At 39.3% G+C, this 24,947-nt stretch overlaps 1 protein-coding gene across 2 annotated transcripts in view; it reads left to right on the top strand.

Moving 5' to 3' along the window:
* Window positions 1–24,947, top strand: part of CDH2 (cadherin 2) — a 207,462-nt gene that overhangs the window by 157,233 nt on the left and 25,282 nt on the right. For both annotated transcript variants that reach the window (XM_045849643.1, XM_045849644.1), the window contains exons 7-14: window positions 1,963–2,135; window positions 10,827–10,964; window positions 11,632–11,817; window positions 14,229–14,482; window positions 15,814–15,956; window positions 19,417–19,650; window positions 19,935–20,168; window positions 22,164–22,303. In XM_045849643.1, coding sequence (XP_045705599.1) covers window positions 1,963–2,135; window positions 10,827–10,964; window positions 11,632–11,817; window positions 14,229–14,482; window positions 15,814–15,956; window positions 19,417–19,650; window positions 19,935–20,168; window positions 22,164–22,303 — 1,502 coding nt within the window. The remainder of the gene's footprint in view (window positions 1–1,962; window positions 2,136–10,826; window positions 10,965–11,631; window positions 11,818–14,228; window positions 14,483–15,813; window positions 15,957–19,416; window positions 19,651–19,934; window positions 20,169–22,163; window positions 22,304–24,947) is intronic.

Genomic DNA, 24,947 nt, shown 5'->3' with positions numbered 1-24,947 from the left:
ACTTCAGTCACAGTAGAATAGCATTCCTAGAAAGGCCTATTTAATGTGAAAAACTAGTAGACAAGAAAATACGTCATTGTCAAGATGGTAAAAGGAAATGTTTTGCGAGCCTTCCTGAGATAATGTGGTGTTTAGAGAGGTTTAATTAGCTCTATTAATTTTTAATAAAAAAACTCAATATTTATAATTGTGCTCATATTACCTTTGCCATCTATACCAATTATGTAGCTCCCTTGCACATAAGCCAAGTTACAGATATAACCAAATACGCCTCAAACTGGTATTTTTTTCTTGGCCCAAACACACTTGTCTGTAACCTCGTAAGAGAAGTCCAGGGAGCGGGCAGCTGGGGTGGGAGGGTGGGCCGTGCAGGAAGTTCAACCTTCTGTGGCTCCTTCTGAGTCACATTTCCATTTTCAGACTAGTCCTTTTCATTATTTTAAAATACTGTGAAACCTAAGCTTGTTAAACACATCCTTACTAAAACACGAATCTTTTACACATATTCTAAAGATAATAATAAACTGGTTTTTTGCCTACAAACATTTTTTGCTTTTTTAAAATTATTTTATTTTTTCCTGTTATTTCTAACATTATTAAAAGTACTGCTTCACAAAAATTCTCAAAAATTAAAGATATTCTTGTTATGCATTTGACCATGAATTTCCATAACATCTACCATAAGCAAAAGACTAAATAAATGATCATGTGAAGTTGAGACATTTCATGAGTATACTTCCTGTGGTGGTATTGTAACTTCAAAAACACCCTTCTAGGCAAGGTTTCATAATATGATGAATCTTGAGTTTAATTGCATTGCAATCAGTATTTTGGTTCAGGATTCTGAAACATACTGTTTTGCTTTAATAATTCAACAGATGTTTATAGTGCATGTGCTTTGTGTTAGGCACTGCTTTGGCACTGTGGATACAGCAGTGACAGGCTACTCCCTGCCCCACTGCAGTTTAAATTCTGGTAGAGAAGAAACACCCAAGGAGGCGAATATGCAAAATTGAATAAAAAGGTGTGTAGGGATGATATATAACCCAAAAGGGTGTCTTCTTTAGAGGTTCAAGCTCTGCAAAGTGATTTGAATAATGTGACCACAGCTTAGTTAATTCTGGGGCAAAAAGGTACCATATAAGAGGAACAGCAACTATAAAGGCTCTAAAGTAGAACTTTATAATCCATGTCTTATAAATATCCCATAGAACAAACCATGTTAAATAATAATTACTTTTCTCTCTACTTGTAAATTATAGTTTGTCTGGGTAATTTGAACTTATTTTTGATCCTAATGCTTTGTAGATTTCCTTTCAAAACATCTAATAAATTGAAGTGCCTCAAATTTGTCGCAGTGTTCTTTTAATCTCCTACGAAATAATGAACCACAGTGCCAAACCCCTATGCAATGTACCAAAACAGTAATGCATGGAATGATTCCTTATGACCTGAGGAAATGGAGTGTTCATCATTATGCACACAGCTTACTTTCCGAAAGTGACTTAGGCACTGGGGAGAGTCATGCTCAGCATGTGATTTCAGATGTGACTGCATAACAGAAGAAAATACAGAAAATACAGCAGAGGGAAGGAATCAGTGGCCGTAATACATGTTGCTAAGGGCATCTGTATTATTAATTTGCATTCTTTATAAATGAAAGTCTGAAGTGGTCCTTTCCTTGAGTCATGTAATGAATCTGTCTTCTCAGTTATGGAAAAATTGAGTCTTTTTAAATGTATAAATGTTTTACAGTTTTCCTTTCAAGTAACTAAGCCATGCTTTATATTTTTTTTAAAGTGAATACTACTCCTACCAATAGTGTTTTAAATCAAGTCTCAGTGGTTAAATGTGTGTTTTGAAAAGGTGAAATTGAGATTGAAGGAAGAGATAAATATACTTCCTGTGGAGGAGACCCTGAAATGAAGGTGACCATTCATGTTCCCTGTATTCTGTGTCTAGGTACATATGTGATGACGGTCACTGCTATTGATGATGACGATCCAAATACCCAGAATGGAATGTTGAGGTACAGGATCCTGTCCCAGGCTCCGAGCACCCCTTCACCCAACATGTTCACCATCAACAATGAGACCGGTGATATTATCACAGTGGCGGCTGGACTTGATAGAGAAGTAAGCCAACCAAACACTGTTTTTGAATTTGTCTTTAATCTTAAAGATGCATGGTATCACATACAGTTTATCTCCAGGTAATATGATATCTACAATATTATTCAATGTTAATGTCCACTGAGAAATCTGTTGCACTATTTTCTACACAAGTTTGAATTAATTAAACAATATATGTGTACAAGGTAATCCATTGCTAGTCTGACATTGTTAGTCTATATAATATTTAGTGTGATAATTTCTAAGTTAATTAGATACCTGTGGTATCTAATTTTTTAAATTGTTGGCATTGTCTTGGTTTGGCTTTATAATCAGTTTTTGTGAGGAATTGAACTAAAATCCATGCCCAAATAATGCATGTATAAATTTAAGATCAATATTAACATTCATATTTTTAAGAGGCTACAGATAATATGTGTGTGATTAGATTTTTGTAGCCTCTGCCATGAGCCTGGTTTAGTACAAAGGAGATTATCTTCTTATCAGAACTTTCCCCTTAACTCTAAGATTAATTTATTTAACAGGTTTGAACACTAATAACTGCATTGATTCTACTGACTAGCCTTTCAAATTATAGATGGAGATAAACACTCTTCTGTCATAGTATTTTCTTGAAAAAGCATAAAATTGGATGGTATTGAAATATCACGTAGTGTCATAGTCTGAGAGGGAATGGGTCTGTCAGTCAACTCCAGGTGGCCTCCCCACTATGACCCACCACAGCTCACCATGCCCCTGCACACCTCTGGGTTTTCTCTCACGATTCCTTCTACCAGAAACATCTTGCCCCTTTTTCTTGATCCTGAACCTTCTATTTCTTTATGCTCCAATTCAAGCCCTACTTAATTCTTTTCTGAAATCTCTAGCCCTAATGAATCCTTTACAACTTTTCTGTATTCTGTTCTTTCCATTTTCTTAAGAAATTCTCAAGGTCATTATTGACCATCAATAATCATTGTCTGAGTGAATTACCAAAGTGCCAACTGATAAAGATTCCTGTTTTCTAGATTTCTGGCCAAGCCAGCCTTTTATAGCAATGAGACCTCAAGCTATGCACATCAAAATGAAACGTTATACCTACCATAATAAATATTATTGACAAGAATTTCAGGAGTTGGTTTTTATGATACTTTATTATCCTAGTAGTGTTCACTTAAAATGGATTGAAGAAAACATTACTATACAATTAATTATATGTGCTAGATAGTGCTCGAAGCACTTTAATAAGATAACATAACCCAATTAAGATTACTTCATTCACTACTGAGCTCAGAACATTATTTAGGAGTTAGATGTCTGTTTTTATTTCATTGTACCTATTAACTTCCAGGTATCAATGATTTTTTCCCTAGATATGTTTTGTGTTAGAGATTGTCGAAACTTAGTTTTTGCAATAGTACTTTTAATTTGGTGCTATTCAAAACATGGATATCTTTTTTTCCTTTTCCATTACTGTATGAAACACTGCTCTCAAATGCTAATAAACTGAGCATGAATGCCATATTTTATATGAGAATATGATATATTTTTATATTCTTTCTCCAGGGCCAGATTGCTCACATACTAGGTATGTGTAACTCATCTCCCAGTCATAGTATTTCTCTTTCATTCACACTTGCATTGTGAGATACAGAAATGTGGCTTCATCTTGTTTCCATACAGTAATACTCGTATCACATCTAGCCTGGCTGTTTTATGACAAGAAAGAAGCATAGAGTGTTAGTTTTACTAAAGCAGACCAACCAAATTTAAAAATCAAAGAGGCTTTTTAGTTTAGAGAATGAAAGTCTGAAGCCAGACCCTAGTCCTGGGTCAGGAAGTCTTTCAGTAGGGACAGGCAGCTGTTCACTCCCCCTGATGAAATGAATGTGGGAATGGATTTGAAACTGTAGAATCAGGGGTTAGATACAGTATGAGAGATAACTTCTTGACAGCAAAATTATTAAACACAGCAATGAGTGAGGAGGGAAAATTATGGAAAACCTTCATTTTCCAAAAGTCATTTAACAAAGGAAAAATGTGTCTATCTCAGATGGTTTATGGTAATTCTGCCTGAAGCCCGGAATAAATTGCTCTTCCTTAGGCCTCATACAGGCTGCAAATTCTTCTATTTCTATTAGAATTTACAGTTTTCTTTTGTTAAAAGTAATTTCAGTTATCATTCTCCCAGTATAAATGACATCTTTAAGTGATTGAACTTCTAATGATTGAAATACTAAGATCCAGCTTTTTATTTTCTTTTAATCTCCAGATTTAAAAAAAGATTAATTCGTCAAGTTTCCCAGACTTAAGCTGTACCCACGGCACATCCCGGTGTTCGTTCTTTATGTATTTATTTACTTATTTCTCTCTCTCTCTTCCTCATCTCCACCTCACTTCTTGTTGTATTACTTGCCTGGTTCTGTCATTTTCTTCTTTTCTCTACCCTTTTCTCTTTGTGTCTATGTCCTGACTATAAAGAACCCGCCTCTGCTTCCCTGGGTTTGAATTCTGGCTCTTCCTGTTCTGGACTGTGAGACCTTCAGTGTATTAACCTGCAACCTCAGCCCCCACATCTGTAAGCAGGGATAATAATCTGACCTACCTCATGGGTGGTTGTAAGGATTATGTAACACAAAGCAGAAAGCATTGGTGTAGTGTCCAATAAATACTAGATATTGTTTTACCCCATCACCATCATAAATCCAGTGTCAGTATCTACAGCATGAGCACTGTTACTTTTACCAAAATTGTTCTCATGGCAAAGAAAGAATTATACTTCTTGTTTTCCAAGCCTAATAATCCTTTTACATGTGCCCTCAACACTGAGTTCTCCCCTGAAGGATGTTCTATGTTCTGTTGCCTTAGTATTCCCTTCTCAACAGGCTTCTTCCTACAAGCCCCGCAGGTTCCTTCATAATCTACACACACGCTGATTTTTCCTTCTGGTAAAATGACTCGCCACAACCCACAGCATGAAGTCAGGAATGTCACTGTTTAAAGTGGCATGCCAGAGCCTCTGTGACCTTGGCCCCAGAGCCTCCTTTAGCCTGCCTGCCCTCCTAGAATGTTTTGCTTCCTACTCAGGAGAAAATGATGCCCAGCCACTCATACAACCACATGTAATTTCTTCCACAGATCTGCATTTTATATTCTGCTGTTCCTCTTGTGCCCTCTGCCTGAAGATCCCTTTCTTATCCCCCTAGCAGGCTAGTCCTCATCCCCTCTCCTGAGCACCCCCAGTAGCCTGTGCGTTTCTCTAGAAATACAAAGACGGTGTTACAGAGACATTACATGTGCGTTCTTCCTCCGGTATTCAGGGAAGCCAGTGTGTCCCTCGTCTGTTCACCCTGAGCAGGAGCCCTGAAGAAATATTCATGTTATGATATTTTCTCCTTCCTTTCAACACCAGACTCCTCAAAGGGCAGCTCATACTCACTGTACAACCCCCACTCTTTCCCCATCTCCTTAAAATTTGGCTCTCTGCCTATTTACCCCCTCCAGGGTACACATGTGTCACACATACATTATGACTCTTGGAATGCACTGACAGGGTAGGGTGATTAATGGTACGGACCCAGAACTCAGAGATACCTGGGTTCAGATCTCATCCCTGCTGTTTATGGCCGGACATCAGTGCACAAACCTCCTTGCCTGCCCAAGCCTTGCTTTTCTCATCTGTAAAATGAAGATTTAAAAAACCTACCAGCCTTATTATGAGGGCTAAACAAGATAAGGTATAGTGCTTAGCTCTGTGCCTGGCACATAGTTAGTGCTCAATCTCAAATGCTAATTATTTTTTATTATTATTAAGGCACTTAGAAGAATGTCGACATATGTTTAGCATTCAAAAACATTTTAGACTGCTGCCTTATAAGGTAGGTAATACTACCTATCTCATTTCACAGATGGGGGAACTAGGGGCCTAGCACTTATATTTGAACAAGTTTACAAACCCATACTTTCCTTGTAAGTTCTTATGATGAGATTTCTTAAATGTTCAACCCCTAAGCCAATGCATTTCTATTGTCTCCCTAAATCTCTGATTCCTGGAGAATTTCCATTTTCATGTGAACCTTCATGTGAACTGCCACCTTCTCTTCTGCCTCAAAGACAAAGGTCTTCTTGCCTTTAACATAACCTAGTTCAGTGTTTCAGTAGTCTGGTACACAGGTATAATAATTTTAATCGATTCACGTAGGGAAACCTCTAGAGAAAACCAGAGACCACAAATAGGATGTTGGTAGACGACAGATGCTATCCCACCAAGTAGAGACAGCCAGAGTACAAGGATGGTACTGTGTTTACTTTTACACTTGTGTATATGGCAAATGATGCTAGTTTTCCATTTATGGTATTCTTACAATAAATTAAGGGGTTTTTTTTTCAAGGGAGTTAACTTCAAGATAAGTATTAAGTGGCTCATGGTATAGAAATACGAGCAGTGGCAGAATTGGGAAAACGGTGTAGGAGTCTCTGTGGTTTGGGAACAGTGAACTAGTGTGTCTTGCCAGGATATGTTTTAATGAATAACTGATAGCTAGCTGTGTAAATAAGAAGCTGGTTTTTCCTGGCCAGTGTGGCTCGGTTGGGTGTCATCCCACAGAGAAAAGTGGCACCAGTCAGGGCACAGGCCTGGGCTCCACATTCAGGCCCCAGTCAGGGGGCGTGCGAGAGGCAACCGGTCAGCATTTCTCTCCCACCTCGATGTTTCCCTCCCTCTCTTCCTCCCTCCCTTCCCCTCTCTCTAAAGTACACAAATCTTTTTAAAAAAGAGTTTCCAGACCTGAAATGATTTTTATAATGTAATGCCGGGCCTAAGGTTCCTCATTGAGTCATCCATCCAACCACAAATTCAGAAGCAAAAGGTCAACGAGTAACAAGTGTTGGTAAGGATGTGAAAAAAAGGAACCCTTACACGCTTTTGGTGGGAACGTAAACTGGTGCAGCCACTGTGGAAAACAGAAAAATTAAAACTAGAATTCCCATATGACCTGGAAATCCCACTTTTGAGTATGTATCTGAAGAAATCCAAAACACTAATTTAAAAAGATGTATGCCTCTCTAAGTTCATTACAGTATTATTTACAATAGCCAAAATATGGGAGCAACCCAAGTTTCCATCAATAGATGAGTGGATAATGAAGATGTGTTAAATACAGGGTAGGGCAAAAGTAGGTTTGCAGTCATGAGTACACAAGACACAGAATTTATGTATTATGATTTATAAATTATTGTATTATTTTCCATGCAAACAACTGTAAACTAACTTAATATTTCACCTTGTGAAAATATTATGCACTCATGAAAAAATAATTAAATCTTGCCATTTGTAACGACATGAATGGACCTTGAGACTGTTATCCTAAGTGAAATAAGTCAGACATAGAAAGACAAATACTGTATGATTTCAGTTATTTATGGAATCTTAAAAAAAAAGAGAGAGAGAGAAACAGACTCATAGATACAGAGAACAAATTGATGGTTGTTCAAGGGGAAGGGGAAAGGGAAATGGGCAAAAAAAGTGAAGGGGAATAAGAGGTATGAACTTCCAGTTATAAAATAAATAAATCCAAGGGATGCAATGTACAACATAGGTAATACAGTCAATATTGTAATAACTTGGTATGGTGACAGGTGGTTGCTAGACTTACCATGGTGATCACTTCATAAAGTATAAAAATGTCAAATCATTATATTGTACACCTGAAACTTATATAATATTGTACATCAACTATAATTTGGAAAAAATCCATTAAACATTTACCGCTTGGCTTGCCCTGGGAGGCGGTGTGTGCATGCCAGCAATACAACACTGACAAAGCAAGGGCCCCGGGAGGAGGGTGCGCATGTGTGCATATTGCAGGGACGGACAGACATATGGACTGCTGACTGCCATAGAAACTAAAAATAGCAACAGAGGTGTGTCCTCAGTCGGCAACAGCTGGACTTCCAGAAGTCATCTCTGTGGTGACTTTTAAGCTTTCTTTTTATCAAGTTCAGAATGGAGGGAAAGGTATTCTAGGCCAGAGTTTCAAAAATCTTTGACACTGTTGACATTGGGATCGGATACATCTTTGTTAGGGGCCTACCTTATGCATCATAGGATGTTTAGCAGCATCTCTAGCCTTTCTACCCATTAGATGTCAGCAGTACTTCTTAGTTTTGACAACCAAAAATGTCCCAGGATGTCCCTTTGGTGGGGGCAGGGGACAAAATCGTCCTGGATGAGAACCACTAGTTTGGGCAGAGGGAAATGCCAAATACAATGGTGAAAAGTTATCATAAACATTTGAAAATAAATAGAGAAAGCTCAAGGTGTGGGGTAAGTGGAGGAAAGGGGATAGCCATGCTAAGATAGGTAAAAAACAAGGAAGGATTGTCAGCCAGCATATGATTTTATCCCTTCTAGAGCAGGAAGAGAGGGAGTGTTTTAAGCCACGTCCCCTGGATCAGATGTGGGAAGTGGGACTCGGAGGGTGGGAAGTCAAATCCTGACAATCTAAATGTCAGTCATTTAAAACCAGATGCCCAGGGACTAAATTAGGCAAGAAGCTCTGAACAGTTTGGTTGTCTAGAACTTCTTCCTTACTGAGTGTAAGAGCAGTTTACCAATCAGGCATTTGAAAATGGAGATTATACTATTTTCCAAGTCATTTCTTTATTTGAAGAGACATTGTATTTTAGAAATAACAGTGCTCTTTTGTAACTTAAAGATTTCAAGACTAGCTTGAAGCAACAGGAAATTTCAAGTATTAGTTACTGATCCCAATATGTCAGCTAAATGGATAATTGCAGATAATATGCATATATAATTTTAGAGATCTTTGTAAGAGTAAACATTAAAGAGAACTGTGTCTCCATATAATATCTGCATTGTTTTTTTTATCTTCTTTTTTAAGGCTCCATTTTTAAAACCATTTTTGAGAATGTTCATCTGTTTCTGTAAACAGCAGCTAACAAATGTAATTTCAATAACAGATTTTTATTTTCATTATTTTCAGCTGGGAAGCTAAACTGTACTCTACAAAATTCTCTCACTAACCATGAGAACATTAAGCTAAAATGACACTCTGGATTAGGAGAGGAAATCATTGAGAAATAGTTTAGCTTACATAAGCGTTATGGTAAGGTGTGATGGGTTAAGAAAACTTAAAATGGCTCAACCGGCACTATTCCTTTGTTTCTTTTTTTATTTAAAAAAGTGCAGTTTTTTTTAAACTAAAATGAATAACTGCTAGAGACTGACATTTGGGTAGACAGAGACTTCAAGTCGCATGTGTGAGGTCTGACTTTCCCTCCTACTCCCTTCTTTGTCCTTGCGCCTCCCACTAACAACTAAATCAGAAGCTACAATTTGTGTCTGTTCTGTGCAAGCTCCAGAAGTCCCCTCAGTGTGGCCATTCATAATGTTAGTTATGTTTAGAATCAGGGAAAACTGCCCTTTGCTGCAACAGTGTATTTTTATTTGAAGAAGTGTGTTTTATTCTTCAGAATGCTTTAACATTTGTGAAAACTATATGTATATATATATATTTATCTGCACCAGTTTCTACAGGGATTTCCAGTAACTTTGGATACTCATTTTGGTCATTTCCTAATATAAAAGTTTGTCAGGTAGTACTATAGACTTCTCAAACAATCTCAAGATTTTCGCTTAGGGACATTACAGCTTGATTTGGCTCCCCTCTAAAAAATCCCACCTGGAATTCGACAGCAGCAATGCTGGTTTGATGGCAACCATCTGCATGTAAGCGCATCCATGCCCATGACAGGTCTCTGGACACCATGTTATGCCCAAGGAGCAATACGTTGAGTATACAAGTATTAAATACCTACTGTGTTCCAGGACTAGGAATGTAAATGCAAACCCTTTAATTAGGTTCTGACTTCATGTAAGAATCTATTTTTTCTATGTAGTTGTGAATATCATGTATGAATTGGAACTAGAAGAAAATACTGTATCAATCCTGTTAATAGGAAGAACATGTATAAGAATATATGCCAACAAACACGTAAACATATGTAATGATTGTGAATTCACATAGAATCAATTTGCTAAATAAAATGAGATACATTTTTGACTTATCAGATAGGCATAAATAAAGGTGGGTAATACCCCATTTCGGCAAGGGATTCAGGAGTAAGCTTTCAGCACTGTTAGTGAGGGAGGGTAATTTTTAAATATATGTCAAATTTGCTGATGTTCCTACTTTTTGATTTAACAATCCTACCTTAAAAATAATATATAAAAGAAAATATATGTTCTTTGTGAGATATACATGCTTTCTTCTCCCTCTCAAGATTCTCTGTTGTCTCTAGTGTCTTAATGTGGATAGAAATTAGTGTGTGATAAAATAAATAAAACCAGTGGACTTGAATGCTTGATCACAGTGCACTCGAATGTTGAGAAGGTCAGGAGAAAAAGGGAGGGTTGAAACCAGACAGAAGCTTCAGCATAGCTGTGAAATTCTCACATCTGCTCTGTGTTTGTTTTCATGAGTAGAGGTGAAAATATATAGTTAAATCTCTCTAGACAAAGACCAGACCTGTGCTTTGCAAGTTAAAGTAAACCCCACTTGGGAAATTTCAAGTGATGTTAATCAGAGTGAATGATGCTGTGCTCTTCGTGTGTAATAGAGAGCCACTTACAGAACCACTGTTACGTCTTCCTGAGGAATGAGTTCCATTGAGGTTATCTTTATGTCTTTTTAGAAAGTGCAACAGTATACCTTAATAATTCAGGCTACAGACACGGAAGGCAATCCCACATATGGCCTCTCAAACACAGCAACGGCTGTCATCACGGTGACAGATGTCAACGACAATCCTCCAGAGTTCACTGCCATGACCGTAAGTACAGACTGCCACTCACCGAACTTCAGGTCTGCGGTCCATTGCTGGGAGGTTTGGTCGTGAATAACAAATGTGTTAAGTAGAGGTGAAACTTGCTTATCCTCATTGTAGAATGGCTACTGACTCAGACACTTTCTGTCACTGAAGGCAGGGTTTCCAGTAAGGCACCAAAGTAATATTTTGTTCTCTTAGTCACCAAGTCCACTGATGAAGCTGTTAAAATATGCTGCCTGGAAGAAATGCACCCCCAAAACTTTGTGCTGTTGTAACAAAATACTTATAATATTTTCAGGTACATGAATTACATGACTGATTTTTACTACTTCATCAGCAAATAATTATTATCTGTTGTAGAAAATTGTTTCCCTCAGACAAGTCTCTTCCTCCCACCTCCCATTAATCACCCTGATACTCACAAATGGATGCTACTTATAATAGTAATGAAACTGTGACACAATTTGGAAAAAATTGATTGCTGGCAAATGCTATGTTGTTTTTAAAGTTGACCATGAATGTTGCAGTCACCTGCATTCGTGGTCTCCACACTTAATGAGGATGGTAAAGATTTAACGGGCTAGTAAAGTCGGGGTGGTGTGGTCATCGAGGCACGCCGTCCTTCTCTGGCCCATGACACCCCTCTGACTGAGGTCCTTCTTTCTTGTAGTTCTACGGTGAAGTCCCTGAAAACCGGGTGGATGTCATAGTAGCTAATCTAACTGTGACCGACAAGGATCAGCCCCACACGCCGTCCTGGAATGCAGTGTACCGAATCAGCGGCGGGGACCCCACGGGGCGGTTTGCCATTCAGACCGACCCCAACAGCAATGATGGCTTAGTGACCGTGGTCAAAGTAAGTGGGACTCGGGCCGGTGGTCTGATGGCCACTCTGCAATGACCAGCATGTGCCCCCTACCTTCTTTGTTTGTTGTTCGGCCTTAGGACATTTGTTTTTCTTTCAAACATCTCTAAATCTGGAATTAACGTGTTTTGAGGAGTCACATTTGTTATTTTGTAGTTTCTTCTGAGGCTGGCATAGATATTCTCACATTACCCCTGGAATTTCATTGTGTTTCAGTTAGTTTGGACAGTGTTAACAAGCTGGAGACAGGCCAGCCCCTCGCAGTGTTCACCGTGGTGCGGTTGTGTTAGGGAGCCATCGTGCCCTGCGGTTTGGGTCACCGGCAGGTAGCGAGGGCCAGTGCTGCCCCACGCCTGCTGTTCTTAAGTCTGCAGGTTTCTGTTAGGGTGCTGGCTGAGGGGACACACCAGAAAATATCCCAAAGGTAAAACGGGGTGAGTAGCAAGATGAGAGTTTTGAATTTGCATTGCTATTTTTAAATGTTATTTTCAAGGCATTAAGAAATTGGGTCCTCTGGTCTTTAATTGCCCCCTCCCCCCCAAAAAAAGTCCTAGTGCTGGAAGTAAAGGGGATGTTAACTTCAAGTGTAATAAATACACAGTGCTAATGTAAAAGCTCTTTAAAGTGGACATCTCTCCTGTTTATCCACCCAGTGAAGAGAGGGGCCTCCTTGCCTCCTATCCCAACACTCTCGATTTATGAGAAAACCCCAACGTTGGCCTTACAGAGAAAGGCATACCAAGGTGTCAGTTGCCAAGAATGTTGAGTTGTGTGAATGGAATGGCCTTTTCTTTCATGAGGTGGGGGTGGGAAATCCCTGAATAGAGCAGAGTGATCATGAGCCCGGCCCCAGGATCTGAGCCCTGTGTTCTAACCCAGCTCCGTCCGCCTTTGGTGGCCTTTGGTGGCCTTTGGTAGCCATGTGACCATGGCAAGTGTTAACTTCCTGCAAGCCTCAGATTCTTCCTGCAGAAAGCGAGGATGATAGCACCACCCAGTTGTAGTGCTGTTCTGAGGGGGAATGAATGTAATATGTGTTAAAACTCTTACAACCGTGCACACATACCACTTAGCCCCAATAAATGTTGTGTCTGGGATGCTTCATCTAGCTAATGCAGTCACTTAAAAGGGTTCTGTCTTACTTCTGGCGCCTCTACTGTCTTGTTTAAAATAATTGAGAAAAGGAGGTTGAAACAGTGATTTTAGAGTAAAAGAACAAACTGTGTGTTTGAAGATTTGGAGGTGGTCTAGGTTAAGGAACTGGTGCAGCCTGAGCTAATGAGGTGGCTTTCTCCTTGGCCCAGCTCTGATGATTCTTAGACACCCGGTGACAGCAGGAGAGCTCTCCAGGCTCTCCTCTCTCAGCATTGTGCACAGGGCCACTCACCTGCACCTCCCGAGGCGGTGGTCGGTGGAAGTTAAGAATGAAAGTCCAGTCTGGTCACTTGACTCCTGGTAACTTTTCTGTTGACAGTAGGGTTCAATGGAATGTTGGAAGTTCGTATTCATGTTAAGTGTTGTTTGTGCATTGACTTTATCTGGAGTGTTGTTCTCAGATGTGGGGGTTTCTACAGAGTAATAATATACCCGAAATTATTTGGGAAAACAACCAGAGTTTTTGTTTGCTAAATAAGAAGGAAAAAATCCCTTCTACTGTCAAATACTATAATTTATTAAGTGTATATATATATATATGTATACTTTAAAATGTATGTATCAAATTATGAATGAACTTGTAAATTGAATGAGTTTAGCTTTATGAAAAATTACATTTTCTAGTTTTAGGAGGTTTTTTCTACTTCCGCACAAACTGGCAAAAGCCTTTCAAGACAGAAGTCATCTCAATACCAGAGTTTGTGAGTAGAGTCTGCAGGGGTGTCCAACCGGTTGGCGTCTCTGGGCCACACTAGAAGAGGAGGAGTTGTCTTGAGCCACACATTAAATACATTGAGACACATAATCACAAAAAAAAATCTCATAATGTTTTAAATAAATTTACGCTTTTGTGTTGGGCCGCATTCACAGCCATCCTGGGCCGCACACGGCCCCTGGGCCTCAGGTCGGACGCCCCTGCAACTTGATCTCAGTTCATTTAGTATGTTTTAGAATAATCACATTTTTTGGATGTAGCTAAATAATTTCTATCTTGCAATAATAATTTTGTACACTTTGCAACATAAATCTTTGAACTATCCAAGATTTATATATATCTTGTATAAATTGAAATAAACACTTCAATCACTGACGATGCTAATGCATGTTTTCCAGAAATTTTAAAAGAAGCGATGGCACAGTGAATGAAAAGCTAATGTTTTGGAAAAGGAGTTGGTAGAAGAATAAACTGCAGAATGAAATGACTATTTCCTGCAAAAAATACGGTTTCCTTTTTTTTTTTCCCCTAGCCAATCGACTTTGAAACAAACAGGATGTTTGTCCTTACTGTTGCTGCAGAAAATCAAGTGCCACTAGCCAAGGGTATCCAGCACCCACCTCAGTCAACTGCAACCGTGTCTGTTACTGTCATTGATGTGAATGAAAACCCTTATTTCACCCCAAACCCCAAGGTCATTCGCCAAGAAGAAGGCCTCCACGCGGGCACCGTGTTAACAGCGTTCACTGCTCAGGACCCAGATCGATACATGCAGCAAAATATCAGGTATCAAATGCCGTGTATACAGATTATATTACTTACGTTATGTTCTGCACTGTGCATAAAATGTATCATTTAAGTAAGAAATTCCCATTGGACCCCAAACTACTTATTACAAGATTATTTTTAATTCTTTGATTTACTTTCCTCAATAGATCAATGAATATAGTACCTTGGAAATATAAGAATGGATCTATCTACTCAGGTCTTATTTGAAGAAAGACATGTTCTCTGCCTCTTTGTTTCTGCCCCCTTTTTACTTAAATATTGAATAATAACTTAGCCTATGCTTTTGTACCAAACTCACCAAAAGTGTCTATTGTAAGTAAATAGATGACTTTCAGAAGCTTATAACACTTATCTCCTCTCCACACATGAAGAGGAATATTCATACCAAGACAGAAAAGCTAATTTTTTTTCATTTTTACCTGTACAGTAGTTATAGGACTTATAAAATATATCTGTGAGGATTTCCAGCTTCAGCAAAATCAGGCTTCTCCTTGCTGGTGAGGGAGTAGGTGGTTGGGAGAGCGTGCCCCACACAGCTATTCATTGCTGCTGACGATAATTTTTTAAATGAATTCATATTTTATTTAGTTTCTTCTAGAACCGCTGCTAACAGATAACTGCATAACTTTTTACCTCTTAAAAGATAGGATGTGTTTTCTAATTTGTATATTGGTTATCTAAACTTTAAAAGCTCACCCCCCCCCCATTAAAAATAAGTATAAGGTGATAAACTAGTGATATGGAGAATTGGCTTCACACAGACTCAGCCTATGGGATGTCCTTTAAAGGGTATAGTTCTGAAGCTTGACCCACTATGGGAGAGCCCACTAGGAATAGAATCATGGGGATCTCTCCACTGGGACCTCATCTCCACCATTATAAGGTAATAAACATTTTAGGAGAATTCTGTGATAGAAAATTCAATTACAGTTTTCTTCAGTCCTATACATTAAGTCTACTACTTACCCAGAAGGGATAGTTGAGCTGTTGTATTGGCACCGTGGCCATGCACTGAGCTAGATAGACAGCAGGTTAAAATGAGATCTGTCAAATCCAACAGAGCCCATGGTAGAGAGGCTGAGCTCCTTGTCTTCCCCCTCAAACACCTATTGAGTGTTCCCTGCATAGCCACCCATATGCAGCCTTCATGCGCCTCTCAGAGCCACTGTCACAGAAATACTGTCCATGTTACAGATGTATGTCCAGCCATCATCTGCAAAACTCTTAAGTTAATGGGCTGGTTGCATTTGGAACTAAACCAGTAAATTAGGCTTTATTTTTTAAGTTTCATGTAAAAAAATTAAACTTACTGCACTTTGATTTTGTAGATACACAAAATTATCTGATCCTGCCAATTGGCTAAAAATAGATCCTGTGAATGGGCAAGTAACTACAATTGCTGTTTTGGACCGAGAATCACCAAATGTGAAAAACAATATATATAATGCTACTTTCCTTGCTTCTGACAATGGTACGTAATTGAATGCAGTCACTGTATTATCCTGTGTGTTGTTAAAGAGAGGAGAGCCTCCTCGTGAATGCATCATCAGGAATGAGGTTTTCTTTGAAACCCAATTGTCTAGAAAACTGGCCTTTATTCCTCTAAGGCCCCAACTTCTATTTTCCATTCCTGCTGGGGTTTCTGTGGCATATTCTATGTGTTTCATAGTGTCCATGCACCCACCACAGTAGCCCAGTGTTGTGATTAGAAAGCTGTGTGGTTTTCTGCCCTGCTGCGTGGTGATGCCTCATTACTGCAGGTTGCGTCTGTCCTCAGTAGCCCAGGCACTGTATTTTTTTAGGTGGTCTCTTTCCTTTGCTGCTGCCATCAATTTTGTCTGTCTCCAGCATTTCTCTTCTTTCTAATGCTCTGCCTCTAGTCTGCCATGAGCTGGGGAAACACTTCATTCCATGCACTAATTGAGATCATTGAGTATGTGAATCTTAGTGTGTTGGTTTGAGAACACCTAGTTTAGCCCATTTTTTTCTGGGCCTTTGGTAGATTCCAAATGGTTGAGATTAAAAGGTAGCACATTTTTTAATGTGTAAGATAAAAGTGACTTCTGTAAACCTGGTGTTGGACTTGTTTGCTTTGTTAGCTTTTAGTATATGTGTTTAAGAGTGTAGGCTTTGAAGACCTGGCCCCCTGGGTCCAGAACCCAGCTCTACCATTTCCTAACTGTGGGATTGGCAGCAAGGTTTTAAATCTGCCCCTTTCCCTTTTCTGTTAAACAAGGGTATTGGTGGCAGCACCTGACTCATAGTGTGTTGGGGAAGATAAAATGACTTGTACACATCAAGTTTTCAAAACAGTGCCTGGCACAAACTAAACACTCAAATAAATATCTTTATTATGTGTTAATACTTTCAAAACTGAATCACAAATCATATTTTAAAACCCTTTTAGTCTTCAACTCTGCACATTAGCATCAAATAAAAAGAGTAAGCATCACTCTGCTGGTCGCCATTGAGAGATGCTGCCTATGAAACACTTTTGGTAACAGCAGTTTCAATGAACCTTTCCGAATCCTATACAATAAGATTCAATGAGATCATTGTCTGTCATAAATCTGTGTGGTGACAGAGCCAAAGCAATATTTTTCTTATCTTTAGCAATAGGAGAGCTAATATTCAAATACTGAGAGTTGAAACTGGGGAGACACAGCTTCCGCCGTGGCACATCGGAGCCCAGTGTCGGTGTCTGTCTCAGGCTCTCCCACCGTGTGGGAGTGGCAGCTTTCCTTCCTGGTAGAACTTAAAGTAATAGATCTCGCTCCATTATGTTGCAGTTTAAAGAGCTATAAAATGATGTATGCATGTTGGTTGTGAGTTACAATTCTTTTGTTCACTGGGGTGGACTGTTTTCAAACTGGAAGGGTGTTGGATACATGCAGTTAAATCTCTGTCGCCGTGACGCTTGGCAGATGCGCTTGGCTTCACTCACGAGGCTGGATGCGGAGCCCCATTCTGCTCTTCAGTGACTGGGCAACCTCCTGTACTTGCTGTGGCTTACTTTCATTACTGATCAATTGTTTTTGCTGCTTGCATATTATATAGAGTTATTATGAGAGTCAAGTAATATTAAATGTGATGATAAATGTGAAAGTTCCTGGAACTGCGTAGTACCCTAGTGGTCACAGTGGCGGGAGAATGTGGCCTCCATCCCACCACTGTACACCTCACGGTGATTCTCTCTGCCCTCAGAACCATTCATGTTCCCCTGGAGGTTGCCGCTTGTCCCCTCCTCAGCCATGCATTTGTGCTGCTTCCTGTGTACCTGTCCTTGGGCAGGCCACCTAAACCTCTGTGTCTCTGTGTACAGCCTTACTCCAAAGATGGTCATAGTTCTGTTGTTATATTTATATAATATATAAAGTATATAATTAAATATGTTTACAAATAACATAGTATTTCTGTTATAGTACAGCAGGCTCTTAAATAATATTGTTTTGTTCAACATCTTTTCACTATAATACTAATGAGATGTTTATGTCACTTAGCTTGTGGTAAAATTGGTTTTGTTATATACTGTTAAAGCCAAACAACCTACTGATGATGTTAATTGAAGAATTACTATACATACATTTATAAATATTTCTAATATAACATAGGCCAAATCACAAGACTAGATTTGCACAAGAAGTGACAGAGACAGCATTATATGGTGTCACAAAAATGGATTTGAGGTCAGTGACAACAATCTTTAATAGCAACCCTGCCACTTACGAGTGTGTGACCATGTGTAGTTTATAGAGACTTGGGTTCCTCATCTGTCTGAACCTACCTCTTAAGTTTACAGTGGAATAAAATATACAAGGCAGGACCCCAAAAAACAAAATTATCCTCTGGAGAGCAGTCCCCTTATAGTACAGGCTTCCCCTGCTAATGGGTGTTCTGAGAACCCATCTGTATCAGTGTACCAAGTGGTGGTGTTGTGAGAGGCTGCATTCTGCTTCAGTGAATTTTTCTGAGACTCTTTAACCATGTTTGCCCATTTCATGAGGGGCGATTTGCAATGCTGAGTGTTCAGCAGTTTTTGAACAGAAAATAGCATGATCACCCTGCCCCACCCTCCCCGTTCACCAAATCTTACCCAAGCAACTTTTTTTGTTTCCCTGGATGAAAAAAGTCCTCAAAGGGAAATGTTTTGCTGATATGGAAGCGGTGAAACAAAAAAAAAAAAAAAAACACAGCAGAACATGAAAAGGCATCAAAATCAACGAGTTTAAAAACTGTTTTGAGCAATGGGAAAAAAGTCACTATAGGTGTATTGCTTCAAACAGTACTTTGAAGGTGACCAAAGTTTAAATATGTAAGAATAAATGCACAGTTTTTTATAAATAAATGCTTTTTGCCCCCTCCTTGTATAGAGCAACCTTATACTTTCTCAAGGAAGTAGTTGGTTCATCAATAAATGTCATTTCCCCCTCTCCAAGGTGTTCTTCCCAAGATGAGGTTTGTGGATCTGTAGACTATTTCCATATTTCATAGCTGTATTTGAGCTTTCAAAGCATTCTTGTGTTCTTTCATGCTCATGTCTTGGTTTTCCATCAAAAGTAGAGTCCACAAGATCACAAGCCTGGTGTTCAGTATCTCTCACATCCCCCACAGTGCCTGGAGGAACGTGGTGGGCCCCAGGCCCAGGGTCACGGACAGCAAGGGCAGGGAGGTGTGAAAAAGCAGTCGGCAGGGCCACACACTGTCACCGCGCTTGGCTCCTGCTCGCCAGCAGTGGCAGCTCAGGGTCATCCTGGAAAGGAAGAAGCAGCCCCGTTGTGAAACATTCTGCCTATGTGCTGTGGCAACTAGTTTTGTCCAAGGTTATGCAATGATAAGGGGAAGAAGGCTAGAGGCTTCGAAAATTTCACAGTTACTGAGGCTCACCAAAGAGAATTATTCGGCACTGGTTTGTGGTGTTTCTTTCTTTCAAGGAATTCCTCCTATGAGTGGAACAGGAACACTGCAGATCTATTTACTTGATATTAATGACAATGCCCCTCAAGTGTTACCTAAAGAGGCAGAGACTTGTGAAACGCCAGACCCCAGTTCAATTAACATCACAGCACTTGATTATGACATTGATCCGAATGCTGGACCATTTGCTTTCGATCTTCCTTTGTCTCCAGTGACTATTAAGAGAAATTGGACCATCACTCGGCTTAATGGTAAGAACAGGTTAATTATTTGAATATATATGCAGTTGAGAGATTTTGAAGCCTGGAACAAAAAGTTAATTTTAGGTGCTTTTTAATCTCCTCATTAAATATATTTTAAAAGCTACTTAAAGTTTAAATAAGATATCAAAGCCTTTGAAGTCAAAAACGCCTTTGCAATGCAGCATAGTTATAGCCTGCTTTATATGTACTATTCGGTAGCACATACATTCTGGAAAATATTATGTGTTTCACCATATCATGTATTAACTATCAAACTGTATTTTTTTACATAGGTGATTTTGCTCAGCTTAATTTAAAGATAAAATTTCTCGAGGCTGGGATATATGAAGTTCCGATCATAATCACAGATTCAGGCAATCCTCCCAAATCAAACAGCTCCATCCTCCGTGTGAAGGTTTGCCAGTGTGACTCCAATGGGGACTGCACAGATGTAGACAGGATCGTGGGTGCAGGGCTTGGCACGGGGGCCATCATCGCCATCCTGCTCTGCATCATCATCCTGCTCAGTAAGTGCTTTCTTCGACTCTTCCATTTTATCTCTTTTCGCTGCTGGCATGTTTAGCAAAGTAACTTATTATCGTTGCCTTTCAAAGTAATTTAACAACTCTCTTTGACCCGATTGGCATGAAAACGATAAGAATTTTATTGCCAATCATACGTGGTTCCGCCAAGTCCACTTTGAAGCGAGAAGAGCCCTGAGCACTGCTCATGCACGGGCCTGCTCGAGGCACACCCAGCCAGCTCTAGTCTTCCATGCCCTGTGGCTGTTTCTGATGCCAGGAGCTTGGGGAGCCGTAGCCAACTCTTTTTATAGAAAAATGTTAGACAGTCCTGACTTTGAGCATGTATCTTATGATTTGAGTATGAATTTATGGCACACAGTGGATGATTTAGGAAAATAAGTATATTACTTTCCTTTCCTTTCCCTCATATAAAGCACAGTCAGCAGCCTGCTCCAGTCATGCAAGGATCAAGGTATTTGTTTCTGAAGGACTGCGTAAAATGGTGAAAAATTGTACTTCGTGTAGCACATTTGATAATAGAAATGATTACACAGTTCAATAAATTCTCTGTCTTTAGAGCAAGTCTAGATTAAGGAATAGCTCCTTTTTAAGATACTTTGCAATTTTTGGTTCAATGGAATGCAAGAAATTAACCACCGGAAAGTACTTTAGGAGCCACTTCTAAGCTTGCAGGTTAAAAGGATAAATTGCCCGGGCTCTGTGTTTTATTGTTGAAGAGCAGCAGGACTTAGTTTATTGTGCGATCACGCTGTACACCAATCACTTTCTTGAAACTGTTGCCCATTTCTTTTACATTTTTGCCATTTACAAGTGTTCTGGTAATTTAGAATTCTGTCCTTTTATCCTAAGCAATTACTATAGAAGCTTGAGCATTTTTTACTTCCCGTGTGGAGACTACTTTGACTATAAATTGAAACCTGCATGCTATACTAATAATCCACTTGCTAGATTTAGCCCTGGAACAATGGCAAATGAGATCATCTATCTGGCTTTAAAGGGAGGATATTTACTTTTATGGCCAATAATAAAAAATGTGCTCAAATAGGAGTCATTAAATCTTTTGCTTCGGGATGTAAACTGATATCTCCAGATTTTAGAGAGAAAGCGTTCCTAGATGTGCACTTAGGGATATGTTTCAATTTCAACTAAAATGCAGCATATATGCCAACCTTATCAAGAAAGACTTAGATATGATGGATTATGTCATGAAGAAGTGACTATAGCATTTGAAGGAAGATGAATTGGTGCTGATTTTAACATCAACCCTCCGGAAAATTTATGATTCTAAACCTGGCACAAACGCGTAAAGCATGAAGGCCTAATGTTATTTCAGTGCTCAGGCTAATCCCCTCACCTTCTTACCTGAAACCTGCAGTTTAATATGAAAGGGAATGCACAATAGTGCAGTAGAAAAACGCCAGCCTTTGGAAATAAAAAATCCTCAAGGTCCAACTGCTGAGCGGTTTGCAACTTACCACCCAAGTCATCATAGCAAGCACCTCCCCTCCCTGAGAAGTGCAGTTCTCCCTGAGCTGGGCAGTATAATAATGGCTGACCAACTTGAAAGAAACGGCAATTAAATACCAAGTAACAATTTAACATACCGTTGTTTGTTGTTTTAGAATTTACACAGCATTTTATTAAGGGTAAGAATTGCTAGCACGCCCGCCCGAGTAAAGGATAAAAATAGTTATTGCCCCCATTTGTAGATGACGAAGCTGAGGACAGGGGTGCACACAGTGAGTGCACAGGGCACCAGGGTCTGTGCTCAGTCTTCACCTTCTAAACCCAGCATCAGGGTCTTGCTCTGTCTGGTCCCTCATGACAAAAGTGAGGCCAGATATACACAATACAGTAAGAGATGCGTTGCACATTTTCAACCCACATAAGTTATTAGTGTTGCAGACTATGGTTACATAGACCAAGTTTAAAAAATTACAATGTTATGCTTTTTTACTGTTTTTTCTTTTACCTTAGTTCTCGTTCTGATGTTTGTGGTATGGATGAAGCGCCGGGATAAGGAACGCCAGGCCAAGCAACTTTTAATTGATCCAGAAGATGATGTAAGAGATAATATTTTAAAATATGATGAAGAAGGCGGAGGAGAAGAAGACCAGGTTAGCCATATTTTAAATCTTTAAAATAAAATGTTATGATCATATAATCTAAAAAGTAGGACAAATGTCAACACATGCGATCAGATAATGGTATCAAATTTCCTTTCTTTTATCACATTATTAAACACTTGGTGACTTTTTTCCAACATGTGCTACACATGTCTTGAGCTTTTTTCAAAGTGTCCAAAGTCATATTTATTTTGTAAGAAAATCATTACCATTATTTTAAGGAGCCTAGGATGTAACTCAATTCTGTTTGTACTGAAAAAAAGCTTTTTCTTAATTGGCTATCCAAAATATAAATAAAAGTAGTTTTTATATTGAGATTTAGATATTTATGTGTATAGAAGAAAAAGCACTAGGCTCTTCATTCTGTAGATATTTACTGAGTGAACTCAACTTGCCAATGACTGTCACAGTCTTTGGGGAGACAGAGGTGGGTGGAGCCAGCAACTATCTGCCCTCGAGAATCTTACATTCTCGAGAAATATTTGAAGTTGGAGAAAATGTGTAGTTCATCTTTGTATCTGTAATGTTTGTCATGGTACCTAGCTTATCATTGGCCAGTAAACGCTGAAGCTCCCATCTGGCTACACAATAACATGAGCTTCTGTATCACTGTGACACGAGGAGTGGCATTCTTGTTCAGGGAATGGGGGAAGTTACGTCATTTCCACTCACTAATGCCAATGTCAGGGGCGGCATTCAGGAAAAAGTACCCAGAAGTCCTGGGTCCTGGATCATCCTCAGTTAATTCAGATGGACGCTGTCTTAGGTATTTATGTAGACATTAGCAATAGGACTATACGCTTAAAGAAAGCAGATTTTCATGAACATATCTTCTCTTTGCCCTCTTTACTTTTTTGAGGAAATAATACATCGCTTTTTGTTTTACAAAGCACATTCACATTCATCGTGTTTGATCTTTGTGGCAGGCTGTGAAAGGTCTCCATTTTGCATTTGTAGCAAATTGCACAGTTCGGTCTCAGAGTTGCACTGGCAAAGCCAGAACTAAGCTCAGCTTCCAGCTCCCATGCTTGGTTTACCGTATTCCCCAACCCTCTCATTTAGAAGAGTATTTAAAGTCTGCTGAAAACTTGACTTGTGTGTAAAGCTGTTTTGGATACTAATTAAAATGGCTCTACAAATATACCCCAGAGTTTCTTGCTTATAAGTGTCTTTGGATATTAAAATTCATGTTTGGCTTAATCCTTAATCAATCTCTCTTTTCACTTTCCTGAGCTGTGTTCAAGATTAGCAAATGTATGTTGATCACATTATCTCATAAATCTTTTCCTGGTATTTTGTTTCATGTCGTTGTGCATAATTTCCCAGGCATAAACTTAAACCTCACTCAATGAAGCTTCAGTAAAAACAGCAGTAACTGAAAGGGCACCAGTCATAACTGGTAGCTGCTAGATGTGGAGGCTTAGAGGCAAGAACCAAGATACTTCTCAGCATCTGAGGGTCTGGCCTAGGGCACTTGATGCCACCTAATCTGTCCTCCACCCGCCCCTCTCAGAAAATGTTTAATGAAATTTTATTGTAGTTATTTCAGGAAAGACTTACTTTCTTTATTGACTTGATCCACTTAGCTTGATGCTTGAGATCAAATAGTAAAACCTACCCATTAAAAAGACTTATTAATATTATCATCATAAATTTTCATCCTTTTCTTTTCCTGACCTCTGAAGTTTTCTTTGTCACCTGATAAACCCTTGGGCATGAATATGTTGCTTCTTACCCACTTTCCTGATAGTTTGAAGATTTTTCTGGAACTCTCTTTATATTGTTAACTGTGGCTAGTTTATTTAGTACCAGTCTTCTCATGACACCCTTTTGTAGCCTCTTGTTTTTCGTGGGTTTTTTTAATGGCAATTTAGTCCAGGTTTAGGAGCCTCTGCCCATCTCTGATCCTCTGTTACGATTTCCATTTATAGTTCTCATTATAGAAAATGGTGACAAAATTACATGATGGGTTTTTTATGCATTCCAATCTTTGCCTCATAACAGCAGAATGAAATACGCAGTGTTGGACTGCTACATCAAGGGTTCTGTCTCCTCCACCCCTAAAATGGGTCATGAAATCCATTCACTTATCTCCATTTCCCAGGCCACTACCTTAACTTAGGTCAGAGTTGTCACCACCCTACAGCAGCGTCTTAATGAGTGTACTATTTGTGTTTTCACACACCCATCCACTCTTGAGAAATTATGAAATGCAAACTTCTTCCTCAGCATGGCTCTCTGGCCCTGCACCCAAGCCATGGTGTACCTTTTCATGCACCAGGTACAGGCGGGTGGGAAAAGTCGGTGGTGGCCGCAGACTCCCTCGGGATGCGAATCCATCAAGGCTGTCTGTCAGGGCCACTTAAGTCTCTTTCAAAGCCAGGGTGATATGTCCTTTTACGATTTAATGTTATTTTTTCTTCCTCATCTTACCACTCTTCCAGGGACAAAAGCAGTATGGGTCTTCTTTTTCCCGGAAAAGACATGTCAGGTTTTTTTTTCCCTTCCTCCCCCACCCAGTTAAATCTCATTATGTCCTCAGCTGTCTTATGATTTCAAAAATCTGTGATTTAGTAACTTATCTGGCTTGTTCTTGGCATCAGAGAGTGAATTATAATCTCATGATTTTCTGTAT

Source organism: Phyllostomus hastatus, unplaced genomic scaffold (assembly GCF_019186645.2).
Source record: "Phyllostomus hastatus isolate PE091 unplaced genomic scaffold, TTU_PhHast_1.1 phas_contig_80, whole genome shotgun sequence".
Classification (NCBI taxonomy): Eukaryota; Metazoa; Chordata; class Mammalia; order Chiroptera; family Phyllostomidae; genus Phyllostomus; species Phyllostomus hastatus.
This window is presented reverse-complemented; position numbering and strand designations above follow the sequence as displayed.